The sequence below is a fragment of the Notolepis coatsorum genome (assembly GCF_963971535.1).
Source record: "Notolepis coatsorum genome assembly, chromosome: 15".
In the NCBI taxonomy this organism is placed as follows: domain Eukaryota; kingdom Metazoa; phylum Chordata; class Actinopteri; order Aulopiformes; family Paralepididae; genus Notolepis; species Notolepis coatsorum.
This window is the reverse complement of record NC_140179.1, coordinates 23,176,902-23,200,915: the sequence shown is the minus strand read 5'-3', so window position 1 is coordinate 23,200,915 and position 24,014 is coordinate 23,176,902. Positions and strand designations below refer to the sequence as shown.

Genomic DNA, 24,014 nt, shown 5'->3' with positions numbered 1-24,014 from the left:
TAGATCGTCGAGTTGGACGTAGTCTATTAAGCTAATAATAGTCTATTCATATGTAGTGCTTCGTGCGGTGAGAATACTATCGTAGTCAGTACCCCAGCGTTTCGGGCAGAGAACTGGCTGCTTATCCAGGATGGTCGACCCCATGTGAGACTGCATCCGAGGAGCCCCAGAGCCGACGAGCGAGTGGACCTGTATACCGGATTATTCTACCGACGACAGCCCGCCTTCCCAGGCACGGATTATGCTTTGTGTACAGTGATTATTCCATGGATAAAGACCCCCGACACTGCCGTGTGTTGGAACCCCCCCCCCCCCTGGAGAGGACGCAAGGTGAGGAGACGCTCTGCAAGACGAGGTCGCTTCACGTCTCTCCCCCGTGGACCGGAGAGAGCCGGCTCACAGAGAGTCCACCTGCTTTCATCTGTGGTCCAAGGATCGCTGGCGCACCGAGCTGCACAACTGTGGGTTCACCCAGGATACCCTTGGCCGGACGAGGCAGCCAGACTCTACCCCCCCCCCCCTCCTACTCCTGTTGTCTTACAAGCGACCGGATTACCCCCCTTAGTGTATCCAGTCTTATAATCATTAAAGTATCATTGCTGTTATTCCTTAACTATCCCAGGTCGTATATTTACCGCCTGCGCCACCAGAGATTGGACATTCTCTATTGATATACCAACGAATACTCTTGCCATAAAAGTGCATACTAATTCCCATTCATAAATGTGATTGATTTGATTAAGTGCTTGCTCTACACACCATCGCTGTGTAGAAATAAAGACCTATTTCTAATTCGTACATTTGTGTTGGATCCGTTTCATCTACGTGACAGTGTTCATCATAATATATTTATGCCGAGTACTGGGTGGCCGAATATTAAGTACAAAGGTAGTGGTAGTAAGTATCATATCTAGTAATACAGTCAGGGAATTGTACCCCTCAGTTACACTTACCCTGCCTACTTTTATACACTACCTATCAAATTCATGTGTCGGTTCTATGCTAATTTTATCTCACTACCTCCTACTGTATGCACTGTAATTTTAAGAACTATTTTATCACACTTTTTACTATTTTTAAACTGAATCATTTTAAACTATTTGTATTATTTGTATTACTGGATCAAACTGTAAACAGAGAGCCTATTGGGATGCTAGATGCTAATGTGAAACACTGATTTCATACACTTCCAATGAAATTCATGTCGGTTCTATGTTTCTTTATATTATTGAACAATCTTATCACACTTTTTACTGTCCGTTCTATCTTATTATTTTTAGCCTATTTTAAACTGAATCAAACCGCACTTTTTTACTCTATCTAATCTATTCTATTTTATTATTTGTATTGCTGAATAACTGTTATTTGCCTAACCTTGCTACCTCTCTATCTCTTTGTATTTACATTTTAAATTTTTTATGCTCGCTTATGCCTGTATTTTTTACTGTTGTGAAGCACTTTGAACTGCAACCTCTGTATGAAAAGTGCTATACAAATAAAGTTATTATTATTATTATCATTATTCTGTGAACAGAGAGAGAGAGAATAAATGAACCACACGCAAGCCTTCCCCACTAGTGTGTAACCGTACCTATCCATGACCAGGTTTCCGTCGTTGAAGCGCACACCGGTCCACATGTCCCAGAACTCCGCGTCTGTGGGCTGGGTGTACGGTCCAAACACGTCCCCGAGCCTGGAGACACAAACAGACGTGTGAGAGGAGAGAGTCACCATGACGACTGATACATTTATTCACTTTGTTTCTGAATGACACATGGCATCCGATTGAAGAGTTAAAACCCAAGAATGGTATAAAATGTACATCACATCATGTCGTATAATGAATTCATAATAAAACAAGATAATCCAGCCAACGGGGCTAATAACTGGTTACTAGAGAGCTTTCACTGCCGCACTACAAAACGGTTAACCCTTTCACTGCGACAATTCACAGAAGGTTAACCCTTTCACTGCCACACGACAGCCGGTTAACCCTTTCACTGCCACACGACAGCCGGTTAACCCTTTCACTGCCACACGACAGAAGGTTAACCCTTTACTATCACACAACCGACTGTCGCCGTTAAAAGAGCTTTCTCCTGCTATTCTATTATCATGTATGGAGACTATCGTCAGGAAAACACAAGTTCCGGTAAAGCTGGATACCGGCGAGGCTGCCTGTTACCATGTTTCTAGGTACTTCAGTGATGCAGACGTCCAGGTCACACCCAATGCACCGCCGCCAGACCAGGATCACAGTAATTCATGACCTCCTGGGTATCATTACTGTAATTGGTGGCGCTGGAGTACAAATAATACGTGTGTGTGTGTGTGTGTGTGTGCGCGTGCATGTGTGTGTGTGTGTGTGTGTGTGTGTGCGCGTGTGTATTGCAGCTATTATTGGCTGTTTACCCTTTGGAGAAGAGCATATAGTTGGTGAGACGCGTCAGGACCGGAGACAGAAAGCCGGAGTCCTTGAGAAGCTGTAGGAGAGAGAGAAGATAGAACCTCATAGACATGCTGCTGAGATCATCAAGCAGCCTCGTCTACTGATCTACAGCTGTATTAACACACACTCATCAGAAAACACAAATAAAGTACTACCACAGGCAAAAAGGTACATAAATGTACATTATGTTATATTAATATATTTATGTATTCTAAATCGGCAAAAGTCCAAAACAAACGTTGCAACCAGGAGTTAGTTTAGGTTAGTTTTAACATTCTCTTAATGGTTATGCTTAACACATTGGCTGCCACGTTGTTTCCGGGGCCCATCTATTCAGTGCCAGCATTAAACTAATGGAGTCCTTCACCTTGTTTGTAGAGCTATAACTATATTCTATATTATAGCTATGGATCCAATACTATGGTCATTTGACACTGAGTTTCTTCCGGTCAAGATGCAAAAAGAAAATTTGTCCATCCATACGTTCCCGTTTTATACCGTGGTGAATATAAGTATGGTTTTAGAGCGGTCTAGGGTAATTCCTGGGAGGCTGGTAATAGCACGCAACGTGTATTATACTAAATGCATTGGCATTTCGTCCCTACATACGCTACAATTAAAAAATCAAATGCATATGATAGGTATTATGTTCCTTCATGAATGCATGAAAGGGTGGGGTCGTTTTTTCATGCTCTGATCGCCACCAACGGCATAGGTTGTGGAGTAACGTTACAGTAACACTTTTGGATCACAATGAAGGCATGCTCGGATTAACGCAAGATTGATATCATATAGCCCTTACCTTGACTAGGATGTGGCCCAAAAAGAATATTCCAATTATCTGATTGCCATTCCAAGTAATTATGTCCATCGTGTCGCCAACATAATCCATCACAAAACACTGATCGGGAGTAATTGATCCTTCTCAATCCTTCTCCACTTGCCCGACAAAGAAAAGTCCGCCCGGACCTATATAATCGACGCACAGCCCAAGACACAATGTTTCAAAGGGTGCTCGATACCGCCGCCTGGTAGGATGCGGCCGGTACTGCACCTTCAGATTCCCAGTATCCATTTTACAGGCAACACACAGCTCCCTGACATTGAATAGGGTATTAAAATCTAAACAAATTTAAAACGACCCAGAAACGTGTTAACACGTGATTGGCACTCAACGGTCTGGCCTCAGAAACGTGTTAATCAGTGAATGGCACTGAATGTGTTAAGACATAAAGCTAGGGTTAAGGTTAGTTTTAACATTCACTTAACGGTTATGCTTAAGACATAAAGTTAGGGTTAAGGTTAGGGTTCCATCCCCAGCAGGGAAAGTTAAAGGTTTTTTGAATATGTATGTACTTATACATATTACATTTTCAACACTATAAGTAAATATATTACTTGTGGCTATAACATAACGTACATTATGTACCTTTTCCCCCCCTGTGGTAGTACTTTATTTACATATTCTAAGAGAGATCGGGCTGGTATGAAGCATGGGAGACCGTATTGAGGAGTCTGTGGGCGTCTTACCGTTTGCAGTAGTCTGGGGACGTGCGTTTCTGGGAATATTCCTGTGCGACAAAGAGAATCAGTCGGTACATGTAAAGAAATCCTTCATCCACTAATAATCAAAGGTTTTCATTGAATAATGGAATAGTTCATTGTTCATTTAATTAACAAATCTATAAAAACACACTTCTTTCTCATATTGTTGTTCTGCAAATGAAACCAAATGCAGAATATGACCCTGGTCAAAGATCAAAGATCAACACATATTTATGAAAATAGCTGTAAAACCAGTGAGGCGTCTGTCATTTTCAATGCAATAACTGATCCATCATCATTAATCTGAATAATTGATCAACGACCTCCTCCTTGCAGCTGACTCTGGCCACATTAGCATCCTCATCCTCCTGGACCTTTCTGCAGCCTTCGACACAGTCTCCCATTCTATCCTTCTCAACCGCCTATCCGACAACCTCTGCATCACTGGCTCAGCACTCTCCTGGTTTAAATCCTACCTCACCACCCGGACACAGTTTATCACCATCTGCGATTCCAGTTCCACCCCGGCCCCAGTCAACCAAGGCGTCCCCCAAGGCTCTGTACTTGGCCCAATTCTGTTCACCATTTACATGCTCCCCCTCGGTCAGATCATCCGCCGCCATGGCCTCAGCTTCCACTCCTACGCCGACGACACACAACTCTACCTCTCCACCAAACCATCCACCCAGCTCCCCCACGCTCCCTTATCAACTACCTTCATGAAATAAAAACCAGGATGTCATCTAATCTTCTCAAACTCAATAACAATAAAACTGAGCTCATGGTTGTGGCACCCAAGGCCCTGCTCCGGAAGGTTGGGGATCTCACCCTGAACATAGACAGCTGCTCCATCTGCCCTTCCCCAAAGGTCCGCAACCTGGGCGTTATCCTGGACTCCACCCTCTCCTACCAAGCCCATGTCAGTTCTGTCACCAAATCCGCCTTCTTCCATCTCAGAAATATCTCCAGACTCTGACCCTCACTTTCCGACTCCACAGCTGAGACCCTCATCCATGCCTTTGTAACCTCCCGCCTGGACTACTGCAACGGGGTCCTGTCCGGGGTCCCTCCACGCTCTGGCACCTCAGTACCTCACTGACCTCCTCCACCCCTACACTCAGTCACGGTCCCACACTGGTCAGCTCTCCATCCCCCGAACCAGACTGCGGACCTTCGGGGACAGAGCTTTCAGTGTGGCAGCTCCCACCCTCTGGAACTCCCTCCCCGCAGCACTCCGCACCGCCCCAACTCTGGACGCATTAAAAAAACTGCTCAAAACCCACCTCTTCAACTTGGCCTTTAACCCCTAATTTCTCACTTTATATGTATATGTTGTGTCTGTTCACTAAGTTTGTTACTTTTGTTATTTCCCCCCCCTATGTAAAGCGACCTTGGGTCTTTTGAAAGGCTCTATATAAAATGAAGCTATTATTATTATTATTATTATTATTATTATTATTATCATCATCATGAATAACTGATCATTATTATGAATAACTGATCATTATTTTTTTTTAAACATGACATAAAATTAGATACACAAGCATTAACAGTAAATATCATATAAAATGAAGCTATTATTATTATCATCATTATTATGAATAACTGATTATTATGAATAACTGATCATCAATATTATGAATAACTGATCATCATTATTATGAATAAGTGATCATCATTATTATGAATAATTGATCCATCATCATTATGAATGTCTGGATCGACTAAGCCCCCAGGAATCTATTGACTAAGTGAGGATGAAAGAGCAGCTCTCACACAGACTCATCCCCTGATCAACAGTCAGACCAGGTCACTGTAGTATTTCACCTGATCAACAGTCAGACCAGGTCACTGTAGTATTTCACCTGGTCAACAGTCAGACCAGGTCACTGTAGTATTTCACCTGGTCAACAGTCAGACCAGGTCACTGTAGTATTTCACCTGGTCAACAGTCAGACCAGGTCACTGTAGTATTTCACCTGGTCAACAGTCAGACCAGGTCACTGTAGTATTTCACCTGGTCAACAGTCAGACCAGGTCACTGTAGTATTTCACCTGGTCAACAGTCAGACCAGGTCACTGTAGTATTTCACACCAGAGAAGCAGAGAACCACACTATGCAACACCAGGCCGACACAAGAACAAACATTCAGGTAACGAAAAGCGTTATGATTGACCCATGTCAAGCCCCGCCCTCTTTGCTTGCAACAGTTGTGATTGTAGGATAAAAAAATTAGGGCGGGGCTTGGAAGAGGTCAATTGAAATGGGTGAAGCCGAGTGTGCTGTACCTCCATTGGACAGACAGAGGCTGTTGATGGTCAGGTGACCTGTTCGGTTCTGGTCGCTCCTGTTGTGAGAGAGAGAGAGAGAGAGAGAGAGAGAGAAAAATAGTCATATTGAGGTGAACATGTCAATCACACATTATGTGCTACATTGTAACAACCTTGAAATAATAAACCTGTCGAGAATCAAGATGAGAAGTAGAACAGAGTCCATTTCAAAACGCTGTGTTAAATAATTGGGGCGTCACAACAATGCAACACGAAACAAAATCGCATCAAGACATCATATTAAATGAGAACAGTACCGTCAGCATGACAGTCCATTAATACCTAAATAAATCCAGTCCCTGTAGCTCCTTTGAGTCAGTCTATCAAACCCAAATCAAAGAGAACAAGTCCCATGTTGGTCCACATCCCAGAAGAGAAGCCAAGTGATGAAGACTGAACAGTCCTGGGGTTCTGCAGATAAAGACTGAACAGTCCTGGGGTTCTGCAGATAAAGACTGAACAGTCCTGGGGTTCTGCAGATGAAGACTGAACAGTCCTGGGGTTCTGCAGATAAAGACTGAACAGTCCTGGGGTTCTGCAGATGAAGACTGAACAGTCCTGGGGTTCTGCAGATGAAGACTGAACAGTCCTGGGGTTCTGCAGATGAAGACTGAACAGTCCTGGGGTTCTGCAGATAAAGACTGAACAGTCCTGGGGTTCTGCAGATGAAGACTGAACAGTCCTGGGGTTCTGCAGATGAAGACTGAACAGTCCTGGGGTTCTGCAGATGAAGACTGAACAGTCCTGGGGTTCTGCAGATGAAGACTGAACAGTCCTGGGGTTCTGCAGATGAAGACTGAACAGTCCTGGGGTTCTGCAGATAAAGACTGAACAGTCCTGGGGTTCTGCAGATGAAGACTGAACGGTCCTGGGGTTCTGCAGATGAAGACTGAACAGTCCTGGGGTTCTGCAGATGGCTGTAGGCCTCAGCTGTCCCTCCTTCCTGCTCACAGCAGCAGATTCTCCATGAGGCACAGATCCCAATCCAAGATGGCACCTGGAGGGTTAGGACCGCCCCTAACCACACCCACACCTGGAGGGTTAGGACCGCCCCTAACCACACCTGGAGGGTTAGGACCGACCCTAACCACACCCACACCTGGAGGGTTAGGACTGCCCCTAACCACACTCACCGACCCCTAACCACACCCACACCTGGAGGGTTAGGACCGCCCCTAACCACACCCACACCTGGAGGGTTAAGACCGCCCCTAACCACACCCACACCTGGAGGATTAGGACTTTCCCTAACCACACCCACACCTGGAGGGTTAGGAACACCATAACCACACCCACACCTGGAGGGTTAGGAACACCCATAACCACACCCACACCTGGAGGATTAGGACTGCCCCTAACCACACCCACACCTGGAGGGTTAGGAACACCATAACCACACCCACACCTGGAGGGTTAGGAACACCCATAACCACACCCACACCTGGAGGGTTAGGACCGCCCCTAACCACACTGTGTAGCTTTCTATGGGGTGGTGGAGTTTAGGTGCACTTTAGTTCTGTGTGTTGTAAATAAGTTAATGTAAGTGTTGTTTTTTATGCTGTGCGTTTATGTGAATGTTGATTAGTGGTAGTTGAGCTATGATTATAATTATGTTTTCATTTCGGATGTATGGAGGCGCTTTATGCTGTGCGTTTTTGTGAATGGAGATGTATTTTTAATTCACGTGTGATCCGGGGCCTTAGCGAGGAGTGGGCTGTAATTGGTCGAGATATGTCACGTGGTGTCAGTGAAAGTTGTAAACAGGAAGTTGCGGGGAATTTGACAGCCAGAGAAGGGATACGAGAGGCAACTGGTGAGTGGATGCAGGGAACAAAATAAGTACCCGCCAACCGCGGGCAGATTTAAGGTTTGGCGACTAACAATGAGAGGTCTGCCCGCCACCTGGCGTGTAGTTCATATCGATACTCTTATTTTGAAAATCCTGTGCGGGTCTCATTTCCGCCCCAAGCGCAGCTCCAGTCATAATATCTATGGCTCCGTCAGCTAGCAACGTTCGGTTCATATGATACTCTTATTTTGAAAAAACCTGTGGCAACTCGACGAGTCATATCCGCCCAGTCCGTGCTGTCTGCTCGCATTAAAGCCGAGCGGGGCTACACAGCAGTGCCCCTATTTTGTGAGCCGAAATAAGTCTGTGGTGTTTATTTTTTTCTCACAACGGGTCAAATGCATCCAACATGCGTTGCATCGTCGCCATTCCTTTATGCCCACATCGCCCAAAATGAACGTTATGTTAGCGTAAGCTAACAAGCTAATCCTGATCAGAGGCAGAGCCATAGTGAACAGCAGACAGTGTGGACTGAGGAAAGGGAAATGGGGGGGGGCACTCTCCCTTTCCCTGTGTGCGTGCGTTTGGAAAGACGATGAAGTCACTAGTCAGGACTCAGGACAGGAGTATATTATAGTAAACTGAGGATTACTGAGGATGGACAGATAATGTTGATATTCAGATATAAAAAAGTTTCGAGAGGAGTGGAAGTTTGAAGACAGACTAGACTACAATATGATGCAGGGGTGGTGAGTTGAAACAGTGTGTGTGTGTGTGTGTCTCGACCCCACTTCTATGTTTCAATAAATTATTTGCATTTAAAACTATTAACACCGACTCATTCCTTCAGTCCACTCAAAATTATGCTAATATTCCTTATGTTGTTTATGATATTAATTGAAAATAGCATATGAGAGTATTATATAGTAATAATAACACATGGCGATATACTAAAAAGCTATTTATAATTTTTGGCTGGTAAAAAATCTGCCTGGCTGGTAGTTTACCAGCCAAATGGCTGGTAAGTCAAAAAGTTAATTTTGTTCCCTGAGTGGATGTGAGAGTAACGGATTTGTTTCAGAATGATAGTAGTGTTGTGGTGGTTATTGACTGAATGTGTGTTTTGTTTCAAGGTTTGTAACCTGTTGGAGAAAAAATTAAAAAGGCTTTCGACAACTGAGTGGCATCCTGTCCATCCCTTCACCCCAGCTGCGGGCGTATAGCAGCACACACACCCACACCTGGAGGGTTAGGAACACCCATAACCACACCCATACCTGGAGGGTTAGGAACGCCCCTAACCACACACACACACCTGTAGAGCAGCTCCAGGGCCACCGTGGCTCCGTAGTCGTGGGACAGCAGGTTGACTCTCTGCTCCGTCAGACCCAGGTGTCCCAGCAGAGCCTCCACCATGCTGGCCTGCTCAAAGACAGAGTACCTGTGGGGGCGCTGCAGGGGGGGGGGCAGACACAGGGGACACGTAAATGTAAATTGTTATGATTGTTATGGAAATGAGGGGCATTCCCCTTTAATGTCCATGTAAATATACACCTTAATCCAGGGGGGTTGACTTACAGGTTTATCACTGAAGCCAAAGCCTAGGAAGTCCATTGCTATGACTCTATGGAAGCGCTGGTTTAATGGCTCCCAGATCTGGAACAAACACAAACACATGAATGTCGAGACAAGTGACCAAACAAAGTGTTATAAGTGTTTAACTGTCCGTGTGTCATGGTCTCTGGTAGATCTCGTCAGAGGACTAGTTAGAGGACTAGTTAAAGGGGACATGTCATGCTATTCCTTTCACTATTTGGGCACCTTTACACAATTCCTGTGAGTCTATGGAACACATCTGTAAAAAAAATATCAAAAAAATTCATTGTTTTATATTTCTAATCAAGTACTCTAAAGCAGCATTTTTCCACACAAGATTTCAAGCCGTTTTGGCTTGGCTCCGCCCATAAGCGCTTTGAGTGACAGTCACCCACAGTCTGCGACTGGCAGACAGACAGAGAGAGAGAGATTGAGGGGGATACTAATTAATTTCGCTGCGGGGGGGCATAATCCCACGGGACAATGCATTGGTAACTTGTTTCAAATTACAATATATACCCCTGTGAATATTATTGCACGGATCGGAATACGGGCGCGTGCATGGGAGTCAAAGATATTTTGACAGTGATATGCAAGTGGAGAAGCTCCATCCCCACGCGGCGTGGTCGGGAGGTTGTGTGTAAATGCGTGTGTGTGTTTTCCCCGAGAGAGAGAGAAGCTCCTGCTCCGTGTCCCTATCTCTATCTCTCTCTCTCCCCCTCTCTCTCGCTCGTTCTCTGCTGTCTCTGTCACCGCACGGGCCGCACCCGCTTGAGGAAGTGTCGGTATTTCCACTCGCTGTTGTTGAGCGAATGGTTGCGCTACAACCATAGAGGGGGCGTTACTACAGATCAGCTCTGTGCTACGTAGGATAGCGAGTCAAATCAGAATAGCTTAGTTCACTGGGGGAGGATATTGTCTCAACTGAATTGGAGCAATCCGCCAAAATGAGAATTAGAGACACAGACCCCATTGATACAAACCCCCATTGCTAGGAAACAATGCTAAACACGGGCGACGATTTTTTAAGCGAGGCGACCGACAGAATTCTATCGCCTCCATTGTTATGAATGAGAGAACCCACACAGCGGCACGGTGGTGTAGTGGTTAACACTGTCGCCTCACAGCAAGAAGGTCCAGGGTTCGATTCCCGCTTGGGGACCTGGTTTCCATGATGCCAGGTACTCAGGTGGGGTATCTCCCAGGCCTTTCTGTATGGAGTTTGCATGTTCTCCCCGTGCTTGCAAGGGTTCCCCCCCGATAAGATAAACCCAATGGAAAAACATGCACAACAGATCGCTAACGCTGTGGCGTCCTTGACGAAGACGGACAGGAGCACTTGGATTGGTCCCCGGGGCGCGGCTCACGTTGACGCCCTATCTGCTCCCGGCTGCCCATGGGGGGAAGGATAACGGGATGGGAAAAGTGCAGAGAGACATTTCATCGGCGACTCAGTGCATGTGTGTGTGTGTTCCTGTGGGTCGCCCATCTCGCGTGTGTGTGTTAAAAACTGCATGACAAATAAAGACTTCTAGTCCAACAATTATTATTATTTTGAAGCAACGGTCGCGCAGCAAAAAATCGCCTCGATCCTATTTTTTGAGGCTACGGCAGGCGACACAGCAAGGACAATGAGGAAATAACATGACTTCTACAGTAGAAGTAGTACAGAAGTTCTACTGGTGTATAACCATTAATTTATCAATACATTCATTGATCAATAACCTACGTATTATTACCATGCTACTTATGTTAATTATTATTAACAGGAACAATTTAAATAATTAACGTTAGTTGGAGAAGCTATAGTGGCCGCTTGTCATTAACACTTTGAGTGCCAGCGACGAGATTAATCGTTAGTTCATGCCGACCGTTGAGTGCCAGCGACGATATATCTTGTTTTTTTTTATTAGCGATTTGAATTCATATTTCATCAATCTAGTCTCACGTTAGTGCTGCAAACTCTCTTTTTCAGCTCGCTTCTCTAGCGTGCATAAGTACACATACTATCGATAATCTAGCGTTTATTTGAAAACGATTCATAAATAGGCCGAAACGTTTTTTGTGTATTACAGAATATTCCAGTAAAGGGCGATTATCACAGAATCTTTATATTTTCCTGAAACTTAAAAAAAACGAGCGTTTTTCAAAATGGTATCAAACGGAAATGAACCGATTAAAAAAACAATCCCTTTCGACAATGTTGACTGCAAACAAGTAATTGATAAGCGACGGCCAGATTAGACACATAGCCATAATTTAAGACATAGTTTATGCGTTTGCAAATATGAGAGCTCTATCATTGAAGTGGACGCTGGCATACAGATAGACTAGGCAGAATTTCAGAAAATGTGCTTGTATAAAGTGCTGAAGGCATTTCGTGTTTATTTTTGGTACACAACATTTCTAGGCGTATTAAGGGGTGCTGAATCCAAATCTGCTGTATACCAAGCTAAACATTTTCAAATAAGGCCTCAAAATTGACCTTGTCTAAGAGCCCTTTAGCGCCCCGCATGGCTGGCACTGAAAGTGTTAACTAATAAATGAACAACGCGCCACGATGCACCTACTAGTGTTTTTATACTCGGGTAACAAAATAAGTTGTGGATGTTGACAGAGTTTAATGTCCAGGCTGCAGCTGATGTAGTTTATAGGGTTTATTGTCCAAAGAAAATGATGGTTGAGAACAAAACAGTTTGTGTCTTCCGTGAAAAAACCTCCTCTCTCAGCAGGTGCATAACAATACTTGTCCAATCGGTGCCTAGTGAACGTATTGTAGCGATCAGTCATGGAGTAATGTCAGGAAAAATGAGGAGAGGTTGTATTCGTATATGGTGGTTTAATTCCAGCTCAATATGGGTTTTACAGGTTAATACTTCCCTCGTAATGCACAACACAGCTACCTGTTAATTCATCTCGCTTCACGACAACCTAACGTCCGGTCCGTCCTCCCATATCTCCCTCCGGGGGGAAACAAGTAACCACACCCCCAGCTAGACAGAGCGACACATAATAGCTTATTATACCTGTGAACGGTCGCCTCTGGTGTGGGGGGCCAAGCGATTGTCGTTGAGCGACAGACGATCGCATCGCCAGGCGACGTCGGTCACTCGCCGTGTGCGGACCACTTAAGGCTACCAGTATATTTTAAATCAGACTGGACCACAGAGCAAATAACACATTTCTCAAATATGGGTCCTGGTCTGAACGAGTGAGAACTGAGCCTAATGAAGGCATCATGTAAATGTAATGTAAAGTAATGTAAATGTAAAAGTAAAGTAAATGTAATGTAAAAGTAAAGTAAATGTAATGTTAATGTAAATGTAATGTAAAATTAAAGTAATGTAAAGTCATGTAAAAGTAATGTAAATGTAATGTAAAGTAATGTAAATGTAATGTAAAGTAAATGTAATGTAAAGTAATGTAAAGTAAATGTAATGTAATTGTAATGTAAATGTAATGTAAAGTAAATGTAATGTAAAAGTAAAGTAAATGTAATGTAAATGTGGGGTAAATGTAATTTAATGTAAAGTAATGTAAATGTAATGTAAAGTAATGTAATGTTAATGTAAAGTAATGTAAAGTAATGGAATGTAAAGCAATGTAAAGTAATGTAATTGTAATGTTAATGTAAATGTAATGTAAATGTATGTAATGTAAAGTAATGTAAATGTATGTAAGTGTAAATGACTGCACAGTGAAAAGTCTCCAGTTCAATGCCTTCACCACTGCGTCTCGGGCACAAGAGGTGTTTGATCTTCAGGCCGAAAGACCTTCTGAAGAGAAGCACTTTGCTCAAACATCACTTGTGCTCGATAAGAAAAGATTTTATACGTTACAATAAATAATTTGAATCTGAATATATACTATGAGTACGAGTAAAAAGTAAACAATATACACAAGGTGCAGTATACACAAGGTACCCTAACCATTTGGAAGAATCGATAAATCGGGTCAAAATTATCGATAAATATCTATATTTCTATTATTATTATTATTTAAACAACATATTTATGTTTATTTTCCAGCAATTCTTTGTCGTTGCCGCCATCTTTAGTGTTACAGATTTCCCCATTCAAAAATGACCACAGTGATCCTTCTCATGTTATAGTCGGTGGTCTCTGGATGTGATGGAGGGGGGTGAACTGCATATTGAATGAATGCACAGTGCAGAGTTGCAATTCAACTGAATTTACAGTGTCTTCAAGTCTGCATCCCGAAGAAGAGGGGTGGGGGTTTTTGGGCTTCAAAATTATATATATATATATACCGCTAGTTTCGCTCTGCAGGCTCTGTATTTGCTTTTCACAAAAAGCAGGAATTGGGACTGTGCTGTGAGATTGTAAATAAGGGCTGTTAGTAGAGGGAGATAGCTGTGTTAGGGGTGATCCTGAGAGAGGATTTGTTTTGGGGTTTTAAAAGGTCCTTTGGAACGCTGTGAATAGGTGATCCTGCCGTAAAGGGAAAAAGAGACAGTATGTTCCACAGGGGTTGATTATCTTTAATTATTTTACCTGGTAAGGAGAACTAGGGTATAAGGGTACTTTCTCATGGGGTCATGGACAAGGGAGGCAGTGCTCTGAGGGTTAATTCCATTTTTGTTCGTCTGTACTATAAGGTTTTTTTTTCTCACAAGGAGGCGGGAACGCGGGACTGAGTCGGGAGAATTTACCTACCGTAATTTCCGGACTATAAGCCGCGGCTTTTTCCCCCATTTTTCGACCCTGCGGCTTATATAACGGTGCGGCTTATATGAGACTCACGTGACCAAACCCGAAAATTTACAAATCTAAATATTGCTTTTTTGACTGCATTGAAATGTTATTTATCTGTTCCCTTATTTGCTAAACTTAATACAACTTGTAAATTAGTTAATTATTGTTATTTGTCCGACAGTATTGTGTCCCAATGCTAATTACATATGGTAATTAAACATTAAAACACCTGCGGCTTATAGTCCAGTGCGGCTTATATATGTACACATCGTTCAATTTAGCTGCTGCGGCTTATAGTGCGAAAAGTACGGTATGTTTTTCAGACCTACCGTCATTTGCCATTCAGTCTGTTTTGACCTGTTCAGTACTTGCATGTTTAGTAGCTGCTAGCAACGGCGATCATCTAATTTCATGTGACCTGCAGAAATCATTATGACCCGTTTGCCGACGAGACTCTTAGAGACAGTTGTTTTTTGTTGTCATGACTTAGGAAACTGCCCTGCTCGTTGGAGCTGAGTTGAGGTACTATAGAATGTCCTAACTTCAAGCCTGGAGTGGACCCTTTCTACCGTTTTAGTGTGTAACTGTCTATAATGTGTGATAACAGGCAAAAAAAAATTAAGCGTGGCTGAGAAAGAAAAAAGAAAGAAAAAGAGATTGGAATAGTGAGATATACAGCCAGCTGGCACTCGCATCTCTCTCCTTTGTCTCTTCTCTCCCACGTACACCTGTATGTACCCCTCTCCTTTGTAGTTTCTCAGGGGGGGGTCCTCCATCTCTGTGCCAAACCAATGCCCGCCGGCCCTACTGACCACTGCCCCAGTGAGAGGAAGCTGTGCCCGGAGAAGCATATGCCTACCAGCCTGCTCTAGTCTGCAGCTGGCCTACTGCTCGAACTGAGGCAGAGAGCTGTCCAGCTTGCTCCACTGCTACTACCAGCTAAACAGCTGGCCCATCACTGGCCGAATCGTTGGCCGAAGATGAAGAACTAAGAGACAGTTCAATCCTAACTGCGATTCATCGACAGGCTTTTAACGTCGGATGAAAAGACAGTTAGCCTGTTTCAGTTGTGAAACAAACCAGGGACAGTGCGAGAGAACAGACCATCTGCAACGACCGAGGGAACCATCATACTGGATCGGCCCGGGGGTGTTTGGTGGCGGAGAGGGGGGGATCTACCTGAGATTCAACAACTGATTAAGAGGCAAGTCTGACTCACATCACATTACATTATCTCAGAAATATTAGGTAATAATGTACTGAACTTTGTTCAGAATGGAGATGTTTTTGCAAATTGTAGTTTTGTTTTGTTTTAGCTATCTCCCTGCCTCTGAGGGAATAGCCTTGAGCTTTTCCTCTGCGGGGAGATTCCAAGCACTGTGCAGTTTGCAGTCACGTGTTCTTGCTGTTAATCTGTTTTCGCTCTACTGAAAGAGTTTTGTGAGAATGTTTTTGTTTTGAATAAGTTGGTATGGGAAATTATTTTTCTGCAAGATACTCTTGTTTTTTTTGTGATTATATTTTCCAGCTTGGTGGTTAGCGGGATATGGTGCAGCTGCTCCGGCCTTGACAAAACCGGACTGGACACTGTACTCTTGGTCCTTCGACCACCGTCTGGACATTTGCAAAGAGACACAAACGGTTTTGTTTTTAGATAATAAAAATAGTTTTAGGGTTAATAGCGTTGATGTTATTTTTGGTTTAAGGATGATAATATTTTTAGTTGTCTTTATGAAGTGATAATGATTGTGATTAATTATCAGAGGGGGGTGTTGTCGTGGAATATATTATCATGTCCTTATAGATCTGTGTTGAGATATCATGTTATACAGCTTGACTTTCAGTGTGACCAGCTTGACTGGTTAATGTGTGTGTGTCTCTTTAAGAAGACTCCAATGTACTAAACATCTCCCCAGTCATAACAAAGTTGTTGTTGCTTCCAGTGACTGAGAACCATTTTTGTTTACCTTCGTCATCATATCTGATATATTATGTTACGTCTGACAACTGTGTATTTAATTACGTCTGACTAGAGCTCTTGGTCAGTCTATGGCCTCTGTCCTTTCATTGTGGCCACAGTGAAATAAACGTTCCTATTATTATTAATAATGACTCAGAATGATTTGTAAACGGCTCATCGTTTAGTCCTTTAATATTTCCCATTAAAACAGGAAATGGGGATGTTTTAACTAAAACACGCCAGAAGACCTAGTATTTTAGTATAGTATAAAGTATACACATTTTTTTACACGCAAAGAATTTGATTTGATATAGATTTCACGCAGTTATCGATACATCGATAAGTGGTCTCAGCCATAGCCCTAACTGATATAAATACGTTGATGCATTGAACTGGAGCATTTCATGGTGCAGATTATGTTCCATCACTCGTGGATTTGTGCTCGGTCCAGAACCAGAACCTCTGCTGGGTCCAGAACCAGAACCTCTGCTCCGGACGCATCACAGAGTGGACCAGCACCTTGTCAAAAATATCAATTTTTCTATACATATCGATTCTGAATATTTAAAACAGTTTCAATACTAATTTCCCGCAATATCGATACTTTCTGCACTATCGATTTTCAAAAAAACTAAAAAAAAATTCCAAGAGTCACCTTTTATTTTACAAAAAGTGATGTTTGGTGAGAGTTAGATTTGCACTTTATTAATCCCAATAGGGAAATTCATTCTTGTTTGATGATCAAGAGGCACCTTTTATTTGTTTTAAGTGAAGTTTGGTGAAAAAGCAAGTTATTGCACTATTAATCCCAATAGGGACATTCATCTTTGTTTGATCAAGAGTAACCTTTTATATATATTTTATTGTTTTTTAAAAAAAAAATTATGAAGATTGGTGAAAGTTAGGTTTGCACTTCAATCCCAATAGGGAAATTCATCTTGGTTTGATTTTTTTTGTGTCAAATAATACTCTCCACACTTTAGATCACACAAACACACTTTATATTTATTGATAAAGGATCTGCACTACAACTCGTACACCTACTGTAAATTGTACCTAAATTGCACCTCATCCCATTTCTGCCTTGCACTATATAGTATTGTATATTAGTACACTGCATAGTATTGTGTATTGTATATTATATGGTAACTCAGTTACGTCTATTCTGCATCGAACATTGTACATATGTCTATACTGAACACTGTGACCTAATTTTTTTACTTCTAATTTACATACTATACTATGTTATTTTATTTCATACTTATCTTATCTTGTCTTGCACAGTCTCTGGAGCGTAACAGTAAGAAGCATTTTGTATAAAAGTATTCTGTACTTCTGTATGACAACTATTAAAGAAACTTGAAACTTGAATGATTTCTAGTTTTCAAGAGAAAAAAATCGATTAAAATCGTAAATCGGATTTAAAAAATAATAATCTGAGATTTTCTTTTTAGGCCATATCGCCGAGCCCTAAAACAAAGGGTTTTAAAAGTGTTATATTTCTCTTCTCTTATAATACCAGAGAGAAGGTGAGGAGAATCGACCAGCAACAAAAGCTAAAGAAAAAAAGAAAAAATTTAATAAAGAAATTTACATTTTAAGATTAAAATATTTTCCCTGTGGTATCGAAAATGGTATCGAATATCGATACTTTTCAAGGTATCGTATCGAAGTTAGAAATTCCAGTATCGTGACGACACTACCTTGTACCAGTCGTGGCTGGAGGTGGGGAAGCCGTGCAGCAGAACCACCACGTCGGAGCTGCCCAGCGCGCCGTGCGAGTCTGGGACGAGGAGAGAGGGAGAGAGAGAGGGAGAGAGAGAGAGGGCAGGCGCTGGTCAACCGCTTTTTTTTTTTTTTATCCACTTTTTCTCCCATTTTTCTATATTTTTCTCCCATCCCAATTTCGTATCATCCAATTCAACCCTCCCCTGTCATGAACGCTGTTTCTTGCCTCCCACAAGCCGGCTGCAATGTGGACTAAGTCATACATAGCACAAGTCCCCTCCGGTACTTGAGGTAACAGCAGTCGCATCTTTTCACCTGTGCAGCTCGATCTCTCAGTGTCGAGGAGTAACGCGTGGGAGGCTCACGCTGCCCCAGACACTTCCTGATTCTACTGCGCAGGCGCACCAACCGACCTGTAGGAGTCGCTTGTTCACAACGTTCGATCCCCACCCTTCAGTTTTCCCTCCCCGTAATACGGCCAATGTGTATTACTGCGGACGACCAGCTAAACTGAAAACAATGTGGAGAGCTGGATTCGAACACGCGAATCTTAGCGTCTCCACACTGGTGGCGAGTGCCTTGCCCACTACACCACCTAGCCGCCCTGCTGGTCAACCGCTATTTAACACTTCCTGGATTACGTGACATCATCATCATCATCACATTCCAACACTTTAAAAAAGGAACACGCCGACACTATGGGAAACACGCTTTACCGTCTTCTCCAGAGTCAGACGAGAAGAGAGATACATATTACATACCAGTGTCCTCTCTGTGCGTTCAGTAGAAGGGCTATCCGGCTGCAGGTTTAGCACAAATTAATGGAAGCTGTTGGCCAAAAACACTCGCAACTCTACTGGAGTCTTAAGCCAAATATTCTGAAATAATAATACAAAATAATAATAAATAAAGAATAAAAAAAAATCTAACCCTAACTAACCTTACTGTCATGCACTTGTCCTAATAAACTAACCTACACTGTAGCACTCAACACTTTGATGAACATTGTTACTCAGCTGATAGAGTTGTGCCCTTCCTGATGACTTGTCGTACAGAACTTGTAAGTCGCTTTGGATAAAAGCGTTCAGCTAAATTACTAAATGTAAATGTAAACGTTAAGCCAGGCTAGCCGCTATGCGTCCGCTTCCATTCATTGTGCTAAGCTAGGCTAACGTGCAGCCAGATAGCTTTCTACTGAACGCACAGAGAGGAGACTGGTATCTATCTTCTAGTGTCTCTCTCTCTGGAGAAGACGTGCGTGGATCTCCCACAATGTCGGCGTGTGTTCCTTTATCTCAATGACTCTCAAGCCAATTGAATTTGTAGTAGAAGACAGTTTATGGTTCTAGGGATATGAGTGACATTATGGTTGTAATAAATCAGCTTCAAGGAACACACAGCCCAGTTCAATCATCACGTCTTGATTACATTAGTGGTGCAGTGAGCTGCTTGATTTCCTTTAAAAAAGGAAGACGCCAACATTTTGGGAAATTAGCTTATCGTCTTCTCTCCAGAGAGAGACAAGAAGATAGATACCAGTTTCCTCTCCGTGCGTTCAGTAGAAAACCATCTGGCTGCATGTTAGCCTAGCTTAGCACAATGAATGGAAGCGGACAGTGCCGGTTAGCCTAGGAATTGTCCAACTAACACCTCTCCCGAAGGCTAACCGGCACTGTCCGCTTCCATTCATTGTGCTAAGCTAGGATAACATGCAGCCAGAGACATAGCTGTCAACACGCACGGTTTTACCGGGATTCTCCTGTATTTCGACCCTCTGCACGGCCTCTTTACGGCGCACGGATTGGTACGTATTTTGTACTAATTATTATTATTTTTTTTTTTACAAAATGGGTGCAATTCTCCTCCGTGACAACAGGTGGCAGCAGTGTAGATTAGACCGTTATCACAGGAAGTCAGACCGGGAGACGGTTGCGAGCCGAAGAAGAATAAGAACAGAACAGCGAGCGGATTTGCTCAGAGCTCAGGGGAGAGACTGATGCGGCACCGAGGGTGTCAAATCAACTTAGCCAGTGTCTCTTGATTGCCCACTCTGTGGCTTTTGTCTCTGGAACAAAGGGTTTGCAAATCTTCTGTGGATAAAACAATACAAAGTTACTGTGTATGTGATGCAGGAATGTGTAAATGTCTTGGTGAACAGCCGTTTGCTCTGCGCCTCGGTGTCCCCCTCCTTCACTCTGACGCCCAATTTCCTGAATGCGATTTATAAATAATAATTGATCCGTTTTAAAAGTTGTCGTGAATTGTCATGGTATGACAAATACAGTTACTGGTAACTCGCAGGCATTGCAGAGATATTGAGGAAAAACACAAAATCGCATTGGCTTTTTTTCTATCTCACATTTCTCTGTAGACACACACTGTTCCAAAATGATATTCCCACTGCTAAATTAATGACCATAGGTATTTTTTTATAGCTTTAACGAGTTGTAGTATTAATATGTAGCCTACAGTGATGAAGGTATAAAGACACTATGGTAATACATTGATTGATTGCTTTTATAGTTTCACAAACACATCAAGACAAATCACAAACACAAAGAAATAAAAACAACAATAGTATGTTGCCAGACACTGTCACATCAATGAACAAACATACACCATGTCATATGCTTTACACTAAGGACGCAAGGGGCTGATTCTCTGACATATATACACACATTACATATATACACATATATATATATATATATATATAATATATACACCAGCGCCGCCAATAGATAAAAAAAAATTAACTAATCAATCTCACAATTTTCTGTAATCAATCTAGATTAATCTAGATTAAAAACAGCATTTTTCTACATAAAACCGAAGCTTGTAACAGATATTTACTTGAGTAAAATCATGGAATTAATGTAAAATCAACACAAAGAAAGTATATTTAGATTCAAAGACTATTTTAATAGCTTTCTTTGAATACAGTTTCTCTCCTGTGAAATACAAATGTTCAACAAAACCATAATTTACATAGCATTTACACTCTAAGTAGGAAAAGTTTACCCTACAACGAATGGCTGGGTACATACAGGTTTTGACCAGCAGATGGCAACGACGAGGCAGCTCCATTGGGAGGGGGCGGGGCCGGGTGGGAGGGGGCGGGCTGAGGGGGCGGGGCCAGGAGAAGGGGCGGGGCTAAAACGTGCACGTTTTCTCAAAACGAAATGTTGACAGCTATGAGCCAGAGAGCCTTCTACTGAACGCACAGAGAGGAAACTGGTATCTATCTTCTTGTCTCTCTCTCTCTGGAGAGAAGATAATACGTGAATTAATTTCCCAAAAATGTTTGAGTGTTCCTTTAAATGGTCTCTCTCACCTCTGTAGAAGATGTTGCTGCCCCTGAAGCTGAACTGCTCCCCAGCACTGAGCCACTTCTGCAGGGCGGGGGACAGCTCCGGGGGGGGGATGTGGAGGTAGACGGCGAGCAGGGGGACGCAGATCAGACCCACATGGACCCACCATTCTCTCATCTTGAACGTCACCGGCGGGTTACTGGGGGGGGGTCACATTCCAAGCTCTGCATGGAATATTGGAACTATGTTTATGAAATCTCTTTACACTGTACAAGGTAGATAACAATCACCGCTGTTGACGTGACCTACTGTAGACCTAGACAACAGGACAGCCCCTTTCGTGACTGTGATGCACGCCAACAGGGTTGGACGAGTGAAACCAGTCCCTTATTCCTCCATAGGAAAATCCCATAAATAACTCTGAAGAACTGGTCCTCCGCGAAACGCTCGTTATACAAGTATCGCAGAGAACTTTCAAAGGTACTCACAGTTGCACAAGGGTCTTGGACAGACAAACGCTAGGGTTTGAAAGCTCTGCGTTGCTAATAAACATTTTAAATAATTGTTATAAACTGGTCAACACAGCTTTATTTCCGGCACTGGGTGCCCGATGCGCATGCGCTGTGATCACAGCGCAGGCGCATCAGGCAGCTAAAGCCGTTTTGAGCAGTGTTGTCCAGTTTATAAAAAATATTTAAAATGTTCATTAGCAACGTGCAACTGCGAGTACCTTTGAAATGTCTCTGCGATACTTGTACAATGAGCGTTTTGTGGAGGACCAGTTCTTCAGAGTTAATTATGGGATTTTCCTATGGAGGAATAAGGGACTGTGGTTTCACTAGTCCAACCCTGTTGGCGTGCATCACAGTTTTGATTGTTTGATTGAAAATGTTATTAACAGATTGCAGGATGGGTACAATACAGTACAGCTCAATACACACAATTGTTAAGGGGATGCAGACCAGAGAAATACTTTCGTCTTGTTTACATCAGGGTCCCCCATTTCCAATTCATCATAACATGACATACATGTCATGACATACAGATAGACGGTACTGCTACATCTATACATTTATGACATACCAGATTTACAAATACAGTATTGTTTGTGATACAAAAAAATTGTCTAAAAAAGAGAGTATATACATTTGACGAAGAAACTGTACATTGGCGGTTGGTAGGTGGGGTGGAGGGGGGGGGGGTGGGTAGGTGGATGGATGAATGAATGAAAACTTTATTTAACAGATTGCAGAATGGGTACAATACAGTACGGCTCAATACACACAATTGTTAAGGGGATGCAGACCAGAGAAAGACGTTTGTCTTGTTTACATCAGGGTCCCCCATTTTCAATTCATAGTGATGGGGTTATGGTGGTGCTTATCAGTCACGAAAGGGGCTAACTATGTTTATGAAATCTCTGTACACTACAAGGTAGATAACAGTCTGTTGACGTGACAGACCTAGACAACAGGTCTCCACGCAACAATAGCAGGGCAAAGTTAGTTCTCACATTGACCCAGTCCTTCAGTTCCCTTACATGACATGACTACACATACACGAACTTTATTTATTGTTATTATTAATTTTTTTTGAAGGGCGTATCATACCAACCTAGGTCTGGTGGCTAATGGTCGCTGGGCGGTGCGACATTCCTCCGGGCGCCGGGCTGCGTGTCATCTGATTCTGAACACCTCGTCCTGCAGTGTGGTCCCTGCTGCTGACGTCACTGCTGCTGACTGCTCTGTGTTGCGTTATTTTAAACCTAGCCACATTTTTCGGAGACGCTCTCTGATTGGCCGACGCATGTTTCTACACTGGTTAAGCTTAGGCACTCTTTCGAAGTTGGTTAAGGTTAGAGTTTTTAGAGCATGGCGATAGAACGCCAGGTAGTTTGCAGGCTGTTCGACGCGGAAATGGGCAAAGACACAGCTCGTCACGCGATTGGGCAAACACGTCAGTGACCAATCAGAGAGCGTCAGTCAGTGGCCAATCAGAGAGCGTCTCCGAAAAATGAGGCTAGGTTTTAAAATAACGCCTCTATGTTCCTTCCTGTTGATGCGGAAGTGAGGGGAGGCTAGCCAATCAGAGAGCGTCTTCGCTGTACGCGGGCTAGCCAGAGAGCGTCTTCGCAAACAAAGGCTACCGGAAAGAAATCACGTTACTCCCCAACCAGCGCATGCGCAGATTGCCTAGGGAGTCTGGATTGTCCATTCTCCACATAGCGCCACCCCGTGGGACAAGAGGGTAATTACAGTTAGTAGGAATCACTTCAAATTGAGTGGTGAGATGAGATAATGAGAAAATAAGATATTCCTTTATTGATCCCTTGGGGGAAATTCAGACATTACATCGGTGACCCAATGCATGTGTGTCGCCCATCTCGCATGTGTGTTAATCTGCATGACAAATAAAGACTTCTTCATATAAAAATGAAGGGTGTAAACAATATAATTAACTCTGAATATAAAAATATGAGAAAAATAAACGGTGTGAGATGATCGGTTATATTGTAGCGACCCTGGTATTTGGGTGATGGGTCAGCCGAGCTGTCACTCTGCAATAGGTGACGCTATTGGTCGCGCGAGCC

At 43.0% G+C, this 24,014-nt stretch overlaps 1 protein-coding gene across 1 annotated transcript in view; it reads right to left on the bottom strand.

The window, feature by feature from the left end:
• Positions 1 to 23,318, bottom strand: part of mest (mesoderm specific transcript) — a 41,322-nt gene extending 18,004 nt beyond the window's left edge. Inside the window, exons 1-9 of the mRNA XM_084330413.1 lie at positions 23,039 to 23,318; positions 21,448 to 21,648; positions 18,089 to 18,168; positions 9,693 to 9,770; positions 9,430 to 9,566; positions 6,284 to 6,342; positions 3,980 to 4,020; positions 2,413 to 2,483; positions 1,592 to 1,693 (exon numbers count right to left, since the gene is read on the bottom strand). Coding sequence (XP_084186539.1) covers positions 1,592 to 1,693; positions 2,413 to 2,483; positions 3,980 to 4,020; positions 6,284 to 6,342; positions 9,430 to 9,566; positions 9,693 to 9,770; positions 18,089 to 18,168; positions 21,448 to 21,601 — 722 coding nt within the window. The 5' untranslated portion in view covers positions 21,602 to 21,648; positions 23,039 to 23,318. The remainder of the gene's footprint in view (positions 1 to 1,591; positions 1,694 to 2,412; positions 2,484 to 3,979; positions 4,021 to 6,283; positions 6,343 to 9,429; positions 9,567 to 9,692; positions 9,771 to 18,088; positions 18,169 to 21,447; positions 21,649 to 23,038) is intronic.
• Positions 23,319 to 24,014: the final 696 nt, after the last annotated feature.